Source organism: Leucopleurus acutus (genome assembly GCF_964270905.1).
Source record: "Leucopleurus acutus genome assembly, chromosome: 12".
Classification (NCBI taxonomy): Eukaryota; Metazoa; Chordata; class Mammalia; order Artiodactyla; family Delphinidae; genus Leucopleurus; species Leucopleurus acutus.
Window position 1 is genome coordinate 88,635,298 of NC_139154.1, and position 14,347 is coordinate 88,649,644.

The following is a 14,347-nucleotide window of genomic DNA, read 5'->3' on the forward strand; positions in this document are numbered from 1 at the left end:
GAAGATAGGTATATGGAAAATAAGAGAATAATGGAAAGGAAGAAATAATGGTAGGGAAAAGGTGAGGTACAGAAATAAAACACAGCTCTTATGATCAGTGAGGATCAAGAGTAACGGGCTTTGTATTGAAAAGAGAAATGTTCAGGGAGTATAGGAGAAGGGGTTTTAAGGTGCATATATTAAGATGTTTTCTTAGTGCTTACCCTGGGGTACGTACATTTTGGATTATTTTTCTACTCTTTTGAGCCCCTTAAATAACAAAGTATATTTATTGTTAGAGTCATTCTTAAGTTTTCATACTTTTTTCTTGCCTTACTTCCACAGTCTTCATTTTATTAATCTTGCAACTGATTTCCCTGTTGTTCTTGCTAATGAGTGAATGTTGCCAACTTTCTATTCTTTTGAATTTCTTCACTTCTTTCAAAAAAATTTTTTTTTATTAGGGAAAATTTTAAAGATACGCAAAAGCAGAGAGTATTTTATAATGATTCACCTATCACCCAGCTTCAACAATTATAAGCTAATGGTCAGTCTTGTCTCTACCCTCCATCCTGTTATTTTTAAGCAAATCCCATAACATATCATTCATCAATTTATAGTTCAGAATTTTTCTCCAAAATATTTAAGAAAAAACATGCATATCACACCTAAAGTAATAATAGTTCCTTAACATCAGAGATTCAGTCAGTATTCACATCTCCCTAATTGTTTCTTATACACCACACACGTGTCTGTGTATACATGTATTAATTTAATTTCTATTTCTACTACCATGTTGAAATTTTCAGAAATTACCCATGTCTTAATAAAAGGAACAAACAACTACCTGCTTCTTAGGTAAAGCATTTTGTTTACTGTCTTAACATTTTTTGAGCATCTGTTGCATGTCACGGGGTATAATTTTAATCATTCTTCACATCAACATTCTGTGCTGTTATAGAGTCTTGGGTTAATCAGCTTGCTGAGGCTCACATTTTTAGCAAGCAACAGGATCAGAATTAAAGCACTGAGTCCAGGGTCTAAGTTCTTAAAAAACGCTATGCTATGTTAGTGTTAAATTTTACTTATGGGAGTTACCCAATTTTGCATGAAGTCACTTGCTGGCACTCCTTGTAGCAGGGTGGATATCTTCAGATAAGTGGAAATTTCCCCAAAAATGAGATAATTATGGATTGCATAATGGGCTAACAGTCAATAGTTAGGGAGTGAACCTGTTGCAGAAGAATAGCCAAATCCAAAAATGTGCTTAGGACTGATGCTCTTTATCATTGCCAGCTTTCTGCCTGTTGCCATACTTGCTTATAGTCCCTTTTTGAACTAGTACTAAGGTGTTAGATAGCCTGGTATTGGGTCATTTACTATTTGAATGAATTAAACTGCTGGCTTACAGGGGAATTCCGTATTTCCCTTCCCTTTATCTATCGTTTTGCGTGCTTGCATGCACCCTTATTTTTTTCCTGAACTACCTTGAGAGTAAGTTTCATGTATTGTGTTCCTTTACCCTTTATTAGTTTATTAATTAGCATAATAGTTTATTTCCTAAGAATAGGATGTTTTCTTTTGTAGTCATAGTGCCGTTATCAATCTCAGTAAATTTAATATTGATAATATTTTTTACCATATTCTGATTTTGTCTGTTGGCCCAATAATGTTTCTTATAGCAGTTTTTTCTCCCCTCCAGTACAGGGTCAGTCTAGGATTAGGTAATTGCATTTAGTTGTGTTTCTTTAGTCTTCCTTGCTTTGGAATATTTCTATAGTCTTTTAATCTTTTTGTGAAATTGCCATTTTCGAAGAATACTATTTGCTTTCTTTTTTTTTTTTAATAGAACATTTTTCATTTTGGATTTTTTTGATGTTTCCTCTTGAATAGATTCAGATTATGCATCCCTGGAGAGAAAAATCAAATTGCTTTGTTCCCCCATGGTATCAGATCTGGAGGTGCAGGAAGTCCATCTGCCCCTCATGGATAATATGATGTTTGATCACATGTTTGGTCAAAATGTTTGAGGTTTTTTCTTCCTTGAACTAATTGATCTGTGGAGAGATATTTTAAGACCATGGAAATGTCCTGTTCCTCATCAGAATTTCACTCAGGATTTAACATGCACGGATGATTCTTGCCTGAACCAATCTTTACATTACTGTGATGGTTATAAAATGATTTTCCAACTTAGCATTTTCTCCACATTTACAGTGATTGATTGGTATGGTGTTACGGACTCCTGGCTTACTCAGTGGTTACTGCCCAGTCCTTTCTTGCTTTATCTTATTCCATGTATATATCTTGTTTTCCACAGTGAGAACCCTGGTCCCCAGCACTATCAAAACATTTACTTATATGCTCAGTCCCATGATACAGCTAAAGTAATTTAAGAATTGTTTCATCCATACCACTGCAAAAAAAAAAAGCAAAAGACAAAACAAACTAGTAAAAAGAGTAAGAATTTGTTTGTAGGTCTCAGTTTTCTCCTAGCTCCACCAAAACTGAGAGCATATAAATCAAATAGTGGGTTCATAAATTACTTGTTTTCAGTTTAGTTTAGTTTTCTTTTTCCCCTTCAGTGAGTTATGGTATTCATTTGAAAATGAATTAGTTTGCTTTCAGTTTTAGCTTTTTTCCTTCTTCCCATCCTTGATTTAATTTTTTTAAAACTTTAGTTTGTTGACATGCTTCTGAAAGTCAAAATTATATAGTAAGACATACTCCATGAAATATGGTTCCCATTTATTTCTTTTCAGTCCTGTTTTCTGTGTTATCCTACCTATATTTCTTTTTGTAACCATAAGCAGATACATGTGTTTTCTCATTTCCATTTTTTATATAAAGTAACATTATATATGCTCTTTTGTACTTTGTAAAGACTTTAAGGCATTTGGCATTTTAAGTCATTTGGCCAGATAATTTTGGTACACTTAATTGAAGATTTTGGAAACCCATTTTAGGCAGATGGGAACATTTTCTGGCTCATGCACTTCATGAAAGAAGTGAACAACCAAATGGCAGGAAGGGTAGGAATGCAGTCTGACTTCAAGAACAGTTGGAACTGGTAGTCTTCAGTACTATATTTACCTCTTGGTCCTGCTTACCTATTTTACTGGCTTTCCTTTTTTCAGTTTTCGTGCTTTCTCACTAAGCCAGTGAGTATGCCGTCAACAGCATTTTGACAACAGAGTTTTATCAGTATTCACCATTTTTCTCATTTCTAGTTTAAAAAAAAATCTCAGAAAAGATTTCTTTATTCCAAGTTGGATCTAGTGGTTTCTCTTGGACTAATGTGTTCTGTTTGTTGAGGGTGGCAAAGTAATAAGCAGGACCACCAGTGAACATCTCAGGGGGGCATCATGTACTGTGGGAATACAGTGTTGTCTGTAGAGACCCATTTATGTATGCAGTATACATATTCCTGAAAAAGAAAAAAGCATCTGATTATACTCACATATCCTGTTTATCAAAAAAGTTGTCTTCATGGAAATAATAACTATTAAATCATTGCTGTATAAGGTTGTTAATGGTGATCTGTTCCTGGTATTGTGCATTATTAGCAAGTTGATCTTCCGTTTTCTTTCAGATCTGAAATCATGATGGTTACCAATCCTTCCAGGTAGCAGTGAAGTTTGATGATGCCCTTCATGATAAAAACAATGTTGCTAGTTTTCTGCTTATTTTTTTCTTTCTGTTTCTTTGATGATTTCATTGAGGTGTACCACGTTTTGGCATTTTTAACATCCAGCATGGTACTCGTGGCACCTTCAGAATTATGACTTGTGTACCTTTTGTGAGACATGAGGGGACAAAACTAAAGGTAGAAAAGAGTTGGCTGAGTGGATCTACCTATATACTAGAGGAGATTAGAAGATTGAGTACCAGTCAAACTGAGAAAAGCACGGAATGGCATGTACTCTTGTATTAACTGGCCAGGGTAATACTTGCATTCTTAGGTGTGAAAGTAAATTTTATATATTTTGAGACAAACAGTTGCTCTAACACCGGGTATCAAATGAAGTATGTGGGTATATACCTAGAAAATAATGTTAATTGTAGTTTTCCCTTCATGGTAAGATTATAGAAGACTTTTAATTCTTTTCTGCTTGTCAAGGGGATGATCTTTCTTTTGGGGGAGGGTGTTAATGAACATGTATTGCCTTTTTTAATAATTAGAAAAAACAAAGCTATAAAATTTAAATTTTATATATTTAGAATACAGCATGGAAAGAACACCGAGAGGAGTCACAGGTTCTGTTTGTGACCTTGCCACTTAGTTCTAAGGCTTTACTTAACCTGTAAACTTGGATTCACTTGCTCACTGGGTTGTTGTAAGGCTCAGATGAGATAACGGATATCAAATTGCTTTTTAAACAGTGAAGTGCTATAAAGTTCAAGTATGGCGTTTGATAAGTCTTTTCATTATGAATCTAATGGAGCCATTATGATCTGGCTGACTAATTTTCGATGATGCTTTTATATTTTTAGATTTCAGATTTCTTTATGAATATCTGTAAAGAAAATTAAGGATTCCCTTCCATCTGAAAGACTGTATCAAAATAGGTAGTGGACATCACAGAAATATCTCATGGGATATCATGGCGATTTTTAAAAAATCTGTTAAGCCATTTCTTCATGTCTGCCTCAAGAACTCAGTTTCTACTAGATGCTTCTAAAAGAATTTGTATGGTTGACATTTTGTTGAATATTTCATTTCTTTTCAGAGTGGCATATTTTAGTTCTTGATAGGACATAGAAAAGAGTTTTTAACTGCTACTTATCAAAAAATAATAATCCTTCAGGAGTTGAGAATGTTTTGTGACTATTAAATATCCTGTTTTGAAAACCATTAAATTTAGGAAAATAAAATGTTGATTGAAAATAGCCAATAGTGTAGTTCATACGATAAAGTTTGGTGTACCCTCTTCCCCTTCCCATCCATGTATGTATGCACATACACAAAACTAGAAGAAATTACATCAGAATATTAGTTCAGTGTTGGTAATGGTTTTACTGGTAAGCATTTCATTTACTACTTTTCATTGTTTAACAAACATCTGTTATATCATCAGGAATAAAAATTTATTTTAAAGGGTAAGTATTATTTAATTGCAGTTGTGTTCAGTGGAGTTAATAATTAAGAACTCAGATCTCAACTCAGATTTTTCCAAGTTAGTTTTATGATTTGATGTGTTGGCTCTCTGTAAATTCCATTAGGTGAATGAACCTCTTTATGGCCAGAACTCCTAGAGTTAAGTGAAGAAGGCTTTATAATTGTTGTCTTTATATGTTCAGTTGTTTTCCAGGTGTTAATGCCAAATTTACCCTTGTCTTCCTGGTTCTTGTTTCTTATCACATTGTTTTTAGGTTATATCAGTTTCATTCTCAAAAGACTGAGGGTTTATTTTCTTTGGTGTGGCATAACCTAATTCTTAATCAGGGGTTTCATATCAAGAGTCCTTTGCTTGTTTTGCTTAATTTTACTTTTTTCATCTCACAAATAGTTTTTTTTCCACACAGAGAAAGAGTGAAATATGAAACTGTTTAATAACTAATAAGTCAGTTGAGTCAGGTGGGAAGGAATGATGTAGGAGAGAATGAACTAAAATGAGATTTTAGACTTAAATCTGCATGTTATTTATACATTGCCTGTTAATCATAGCAAATCAGCTGATTTTGGCTTTTGTTAGACTTTGGTGTGATAATATTAGATTAGATTGAGAAGTATGAAATTACGTTGGTTTTATACTCTCCCACCCTCCTTTTTTGTTTTGTTAAAAATGTCATACTTAATATTTAGCACTTTAATTTTTTATTTTGGTAATGTTCAAACATGTAAAAAAGTAGAGAGGAAAGGTGATAAATCGTTTTGGACCCGTCACTCAGCTTCCACAACAGATATTTTTGCCAGTTGTGCTTCATCTAACTTCTCACTCACCAAACCCCACCCCTCACTCCCGCCGACATGCACCCTTTGTTTCCTAGATTATTTTAATGAAAATCCCAAATTCATCATTTCACTTGCTAGATACTTGAGTCAACATTTGATTCTTTAAATGCCAGTGCATCAACAAATCTATGTGGATAACTGTAGATTTTCAGTTTATAACAGCCAAGGAAAAAGTGTTAACTTTAGACTGGAGCATACTATTGTGTAGCTGGGAAGCTTGCCTTTTTCTGATCTTTTTGCATTTTGAGTTGTTGTTTTTTTTTTTTAAGACATTGACATTAGCAGGAATTAATTGCTTCAAAATACTTTTATAAAGCACAGCTGACTTTTTGGATTGCTTTTACTTTTGGGCTTACAGAGCATCTATTATATTGTATCCAGGATAGGTTTTGTGTTCAAGAGATTTAACTCTAATTCTTCTGAATCTGTTAAGATAGAAAGAGGTTGTATGTGAATAGAGATAGAAATTATTTTTATGATTTCTGCTTTTACTCATCTCTTACCCTTTTTGCCCCCCTAAATTTAGCTACCCTCTGCTTTGCAGAGGCAGAGATTAAAAGATATTGATGCTTAGGAGTGAGATTTGTCTGCCTGAAAGACCCCTGCTCAGTGGAATGAGGGGAGGGAGAGTGAAACTGACATTTAGTGGGCAGCTCATTTGTTAGACACTGTACATATTTGTATTTCATCTTAGTCCTTAACAATAATCTGTAGAGGAAGATACTTTCCTTTTTTACAGATGAGGAAACTGATGCTCTGGAGATTAAGTAGCTTGCCCAAAATCTTAATAGTAAATGGTGAATCTGGTAGAATTCAAACCCTTCTCATCTGACATATAGAGATACATTACTAGCTTAGAAATGAATTTGAACATGGCATGTATTACTGCATTTATTAGATTAACAGCTTAATGTGTGCCACAGGAGATGATCAAAGAGATTCTTGTGGGGTGGGACTTGGAAACAATCTTGAAGATTGAGTTTGATTCAGAGACCTAGGAGTATTCTAGGTAGTGAGGTATGAATAAAGTATGGAATGTGTTGAAAGTGGTCAGGAGATTGCAAATAGACCAATTTGGCTGTAGCAAAAATTTTTCATTAAGTATAGGCTAGGAAAGTGTGAAAGGTAGATTGGGATTAGGTTATATACTAAATGCCAGGTTGACAAGTTTGGACACTATCTTACGAGAAGCAGTAAAGTGGTGAAGATTTTTATGTAGAGGAGTGATAATAAAAAGTGTTTTAGGGATATTAATCAGTAACGACAGAATGAATTGGGGTGGAGGCCAGCTGTGGTATAGAGTGATGAGAGCTTGCAGTAGGGTGATGGTGGTGGTGAAAGGAAAAAGGAAAGTATATGTTAGAGACATTGACAGGAATACGTAGAATTTTATGTTTAGTTAGAAATGGAGAATAAAATGTTTTTGAGCCTCATTGACTAAAGGAATTGGTGTAGAGAACAGAGGGTTGAAAATGGATAGTTTTGGGAGAAAGTTCCAAAGTTAGTAAAAACAGCAGCTAAAAGTTGGCATAAGGGAGAGAGGTTCTTGGCAATTTTTATTTTTTCTGTCTTCATAGATAATTTTATTAAATAGTCCTGGGGTTAATGAAGAATCACGTGTCTTAACTGAAACTATATTTTGTCTTGGTCTAGAATTTTATAGCTTTGTCAGAAACACGCAGTTAATAAGTTTAATTAGTTTAAAAATTTTAAATCATCCCAGCAAGCTGTTTCATCTTATTACAGTGTTTTGTTCAGAAGCTTTAACCTAGGCTATTCTACATTTTAAAAAATTTGATAAACACATGTTTAGTAAGACCTTGTTACCTGAAATCTTTCTTATCCCAGTTCCCTCAAAACTCTAGAAGACACTCATAAAACTCAACTCAAGCATTCATGACCTCTTCCAGAAATAAATCCTTTTATGATGCTTTTTAGCATTGTTGTAATAATGAAAAACTCTATTTTGTTTTTCTTGTTAGATTGCTTGCACTTTGGCAGGAATCATGTTTTATTTGGCTTGAAAACTCCATAATGACTGTCACATTAGACAAAAAATGTTTAATAAATTGAATGATTCTGTACTCATTCCTTTCCACTAAAATCAAAAAGAAGGGGGAAAAAGATCTATGATGATAAAGAAACAACTTCTGAGAACTTACCACAGCAACTGAATGTATATTCTCACCCCATCCCCCAATGGCATGCAGGATTTGGACACTTCTAAGAAGTTTTAAAAGGAGTTGTAATTACCGCTCAGCACCTAGGACAGCACCCAGTGCAACACAGTGTACATGAACTCTGGCTTGAGGTTTGGGGTTTGTGTTCTGGATTCGGGAAAGAAAAGAAGAGAAAGTTTTGGGGAAAGTTTAATATCCTCGTAAACACCCTAAAAGTGTATGAAATGCAGAATGGTTTCATGGCTTTGTTTCAAAATGTTTTACACTGGCTGTAGAACCCACTTCATGAAGTAGTTTGAGTTAAAATGATCTAATATTTGTGTTTTAACTTTCAGCTTTGTGTTATTCTTGGAAAATTTCGCACCACTTGTGAATTCCTTGAACCTGGGCATTGCAAACCCACTTCTGTTGGGCCCATCTCCTTTGCACTTTGCTCAGATTAAGACTCAGTTGGCGCTTCAGCAGCTGAATGCCGTTGCCTCACATAGTTCAACACCACCTTATACTTTATTAAATCAGGCTTTCTTGAAAATAGCCATGTCGAGACCCAGGTTTAATCCTCGAGGAAACTTTCCACTTCAGAGGCCACGAGCACCTAACCCTTCTGGGATGAGGCCTCCAGGACCATTTATGAGGCCTGGATCTATGGGTCTTCCAAGATTTTACCCAGCAGGGAGAGCCCGTGGGATACCACACAGATTTGCTGGCCATGAATCTTACCAGAACATGGGACCACAGAGAATGAATGTTCAGGTAACTCAGCACCGAACTGATCCAAGATTGACCAAAGAAAAATTGGATTTTCATGAAGCACAACAAAAGAAGGGGAAGCCTCATGGTAGCCGGTGGGATGATGAGCCTCATATGTCTGCATCAGTGGGAGTGAAACAGAGTTCTGTAACGCAGGTTACAGAGCCGAGTCCTAAAGTACAGAGCCGCTATACGAAAGAGAGTGCCTCAAGTATCTTAGCAAGTTTTGGATTATCTAATGAAGACTTAGAAGAGCTCAGTCGCTATCCTGATGAACAACTAACTCCTGAAAATATGCCATTAATTTTGAGGGATATAAGAATGCGAAAAATGGGGCGCCGATTACCTAATTTACCTTCTCAGAGCAGAAATAAAGAAACACTTGGTAGTGAGGCAGTTTCGAGTAATGTGATTGATTATGGGCATGCAAGCAAATATGGCTACACAGAAGATCCACTTGAAGTACGTATTTACGATCCTGAAATTCCAACTGATGAGGTCAAGAACGAATTTCGGTCACAGCCAAGCATTTCTGCATCTGTTCCCGCTCCAAATGTGATATGTAATTCTATGTTTCCTGTTGAAGATGTGTTTCGACAGATGGACTTCCCCAGTGAGTCCTCCAATAATCAGTCCTTTTTCCCAGTTGAGAGTGGAAGCAAGATGTCAGGCTTACACATTTCAGGAGGACAGTCAGTCCTTGAACCTGTAAAATCTGTCAGCCAATCCATTAGCCAGCCAGTTAACCAGACAATGAGTCAGTCTCTGATTCCTCCTATGAACCAGCAACCGTTTTCATCGGAATTAATTTCAGCTGTAAGCCAACAAGATCGGATCCCGCGTGAACCTGTCATTAATTCATCTAATGTACATGGATCGGGAGGAAGTAAAAAGAATTACCAGTCAGAGCCGGACATCCCCATTCAGTCTCCCTTTGGGATTGTGAAAGCATCATGGCTACCAAAGTTTTCACATGCTGATGCCCAGAAGATGAAGAGACTTCCAACTCCTTCTATGATGAATGATTATTATGCAGCGTCTCCAAGAATATTTCCACATTTGTGTTCTCTGTGTAACGTAGAATGTAGTCATTTGAAGGTGAGTGTTTTTAAAGATCACTGTATCATGATACTCAGCGCCCAAGTTTCCTCTAAATTCTCATGTATGCTGGTGTTAACTAGTCATTAAGGAAAAGGCAGAAATTTTGATTGCAACATCAACACTTAGTTGTAATCTTAAGTAGCCTGGCCTAAGTACTGAATTGGGTGTTAGGCTTTCTGTATTCCTGTGACTGGGCACACCACATGGGTCTGTCCATTTATTTTGAGCTTCTGAGAAGTTATCCCAGAAAATGCAACATAAAATTGATATGACGTGAACCGTACTTAGAAGACAATGTCACATGAGTTACCTTTATCTAAATAAGAGAATCTGTTAGTATAAAAATAAAAACTTGGAATAAAACATTTGTACTGCACACTTTTAAGAGACAGTCTATTGTAGCCTTGGATGTATCTATCGGTCTTGAGCTAAAGACAATTAATGTTGATTTAAATATTTTCTGATTCTGTCTGAAATAGGATTTTTAGCATTTCATGAGAAGGAGCTTCCTAAAATAACTTAATCCATAGCAAAGTTCAGTCAGGATGAATTATTCGGACCAGCTGTGGGCTCAGAGCATAGATTATAGAATGATAGAACTTTAGAGAGAAGAGTCTTTAAAAAACAAAGAAGCCTTAGGTGTCTTCATGGTTAGTATAGTTAGAATGAAGTGTTTTACAGAGGTGCCGAAGAGGAATGTAGACTATACTGTTTGATAGTAATCATTGGTGGATTTGAGTAGAAATTTCCAAGTATGTTTTATTTACTTACATATGTTTGGAAACCACTGTTTCTTCTATTTACTAATGTGATTTGAAGATGTATGTTATTCAATACAAGTGGTCAGGAAGGAATGTACTTCCCATGGGAAAAAGGCCCATGATTGGCCTTTGATTCAAGGCCATAGCATTGGTTGTATACTTTGAATAGGCCTAAAAGTCTTTTGGTGTTAATTCTCTTGTTTTTTCTCCTTCCAGTGCTGCCCTTTTATTGTCTTTCTATTACCCACTCACCAGGTTTCAGCCAACAAGAATCTGATACCTAAAACTGATGCTTTTGTCATAAAGGTTAATGCCAGCAAACAAAATCAGCATTCTACCTCATTTTAGCCATATTTGCTGAGTTCTGATAAAATAATAATTGCCTTGCCCTATCACAGGGGATAGCAATAGCAAAGTCTTGAAAAATCTCAGCATAATTCATAGCACTTAGTTAAAATCTGTAAGTAGTCCTGGGCTAAGTACTGAATTGAGTGTTAGGTCCCCTGTATTCCATTTATTTTGAACTTTCAGTTAGTCATGATAAACCCAAGAAAAATATCTTAAATGTTTTAATTTTTTATCTGGTGAATAGAAAAGGTATACATTTATTCAGTAACTATTTACTGATTACTGGTTTTGTACATGGCTATATTAGGTGCTGGGATGGAAATAAAGAACTATAAAGTTTACATGTTGTTCCTAAGCAGTTTTTACAGTCTCACTGAGGAGAAAAATTATACACCTAAAGAATTTTTAAAAATTGGAGGGTAACAAATGGTTCATAATTAACTTGTTTAGATATGCTGTAGGGGGAGCGATGTTTAATATTTCTATCTTGATTGCAGACTTATATCAGTTCAGGCTAGCATTATCAATTTACTGACACTTGTGTATTTAGCAGTATGTAATTAGAAAGTATAATATACTTTCTGACATCAGAAGACTTCTGTATTCTAGTTAAAGAAGACTAATTGAGTGACTACTGCGCTAAGTCTGTCTGGATTAGAGTGGTCTGGGAGGGAAAACTTCATGGAGTAGGTTGAAGATGGGTCTTGAATGATGAGTAGGCTTAGATATACCCAGGGGAGGAGGGGTGACATTTCAGATAGGAGCAACAACAGTAAGTTTGAGGGGCCTTGAAAAGCTAGCCTAAGGAGTTTAGACTTGAGGTTGAGAGGCATTAGGAAGCTAATTAAGGTTCTTGATATGTGAAGTAACACATTAAAAATGTATTTCAGGGAGATAAATCTGACTGACGTGTACAAGATGAATAGAAATGAGAAGAGATAGGGTAGGGCACCTAATTCGAGGTTCCCTAGTTATTCAAGTATAAGTTGGTGAAAGTATGGATTACTATGATAAAAGTAAAAGTTAGAGAGGAAAAATCATTTAATGATTATTAGAATTCACAGAGATTGATTGCCATTTTAAATGAACAGATACCTTTTAATAGTCAGAACAACACAATGGACCTAACTAATGAATTCTTTACTACTGGATGACAAATCATAGGGATTTGTGAACATGGACTTAGGTAGTACAAACTACCTCTCTTGTTTCTGTGATGTATCTTGCTGCCTTGTAAGTGTGCATGTATTTGACATTATAAATATGTAACCAATAAATATAAATTACCAACTGCAAATTTTTTCTTGCTAAGTAATATCTGACAGTATGTTCCCCACCTCTGAGTCTTTAAAACTATAGCCTGAAAAAGACCACAAGAAAATGTGAAATTATGTTTTTTCTAAATTGGGTTTCAGACAGAGGAGGAGCCGACCTTAGTTTAGAAGTTACGTCTTTTTGACTGTCACAGTGGGTTTAGAAACCATGTCTTTTTGTTTTGTTTTGTTTTTTTGTGGTACGCGGGCCTCTCACTGATGTGGCTTCTCCCGTTGCGGAGCACGGGCTCCGGACGCGCAGGCTCAGCGGCCATGGCTCACGGGCTCAGCCGCTCTGCAGCATGTGGGATCTTCCTGGACCGGGGCACGAACCCGTGTCCCCTGCATTGGCAGGCGGACTCTCAACTGCTGTGCCACCAGGGAAGCCCCAACCATGTCTTTTTGACTGAAATAATTCAGTTTGAGAAAATACTGACAAAAGATTTTTGGAATAGTTGGTGGATAGTGAGCTCTGATAGGGGTAGGTATTTTCACAGTTTGATTCTGGGCCCACTCAAGTCTACAGTCCTTGTAGCATCTCCTGCTTAGTAGATAGATAATTATCACTTTTTCTCTGGAGAGGAGTACTGCTCTTGGACCCTTGTCTTACTGGAGAGTCTAGAAATTGGGGTGGTGTACATATATTTACTGAGCTTAAAAGCGAGTGATGTCAGTGAGTAAAGCGGGCCTGTTAAAAGGGTGTGTGTGTGTGTGTGTGTGTGTGTGTGTGTGTGTGTGTGTAGAACTGGAGAGAGTATACCTTAAGTAAGTTAGCTGTCAGCATCACCTGATGGTTGCTATATCAAATACATGTCTAGTATTAATTACATCTTCATATTTTTTCAAGAAAAGCTGGAAATCTCTGGATTTTTAAATATCGGCAACTTATTCAAATAAAACACTTTATGGTCCAAATAAATCATGCCCAACTTGATACCTGCCAGTGTGTCTGATGTAAACAATATCCAGTTAATGTCAAAGACATGGGTTTAACAGTACTAAAGACTCTTAACTGCCAATCTCTTCTAGCTTTCTAAATATTTGTTTCACTGAGCAGGATATACAGACATTTCTTTTTTGCAATCCACAATGAGTTTCATGGCTTAATGAAATAATTTAGGGTTTGTCATAACCTGCTGCTGAGCATTGCAAATAGCATGCACTTATTTTCAAATAGTTCTCGACAAGGCAGATTCCAAAATTAGTGTCAACTGTTGTTTTTAACTCTGGATATTTCTAGTTCGTCTTTGGCAATGACAAACTAAAATGTTTTTGAAATGGAAATGAATAACATTTTCCTCAAGGAAAGCGTTAAAATATGGAACTGTTCAGTAAGTTTTCTGCCTTTCCAAATGTTGGAGAAACAATAAAACATTGAGTAATATGCACATTGCTTTTAACTAACTGTTTCATTTGGGGGACTGTATCTTTGAAAACTGTATTGCCTTTAAAAAAAAAAATCAGATGTATCTTCCAGGAGCTTTTTATGGATACGGAATGTAATTTTAGGGCAGCTTTGTGACACATGAAGTTATGTATAAGAAAGCATTTTGTTCATTGTAAAGCTCTATATGTAAGGGATATTATGTTTTTGAAATGATGTTACTTTCCATTATATCCTGAAAATAAATTAGATTTGATCAGCAGCATTTTTTCTTATTTTTACTAATCTTATCCTTTGCCAATACATAGTGAGTACCTTGTTTGGAATAGTATTGGCCTAAGAGGTAGGATTTTTTGTTGTTAATGTTGTTAGCTTGAATTTTAGAGTTGTAAGGCATTGAGACTGTAGTTTAGAGACTGTATTTTAGACTATATTTTATAGAATGATACCATTCTATTTATAGAGTTTTTGGTGTTCTCTGTAGTAGTGTTTTATATTTGAGATGAGTTATTTCTGATCCATGCTTTTATTTTCTCCAAGTTTACATGTATATTTGACTTCAAAACGAGTATCCA

At 35.7% G+C, this 14,347-nt stretch overlaps 1 protein-coding gene across 6 annotated transcripts in view; it reads left to right on the plus strand.

The window, feature by feature from the left end:
* ZNF638 (zinc finger protein 638) overlaps nucleotides 1-14,347 on the plus strand; it is an 81,539-nt gene that overhangs the window by 2,709 nt on the left and 64,483 nt on the right. For 5 of the 6 annotated variants that reach the window (XM_082852019.1, XM_082852023.1, XM_082852020.1 and 2 more), the window contains exon 2: nucleotides 8,451-9,963. In XM_082852019.1, coding sequence (XP_082708145.1) covers nucleotides 8,653-9,963 — 1,311 coding nt within the window. In that variant the 5' untranslated portion in view covers nucleotides 8,451-8,652. Of the gene's footprint in view, nucleotides 1-8,431; nucleotides 9,964-14,347 lie in introns of those variants that run through there. The other variant, XM_082852024.1, reaches the window with a different exon arrangement.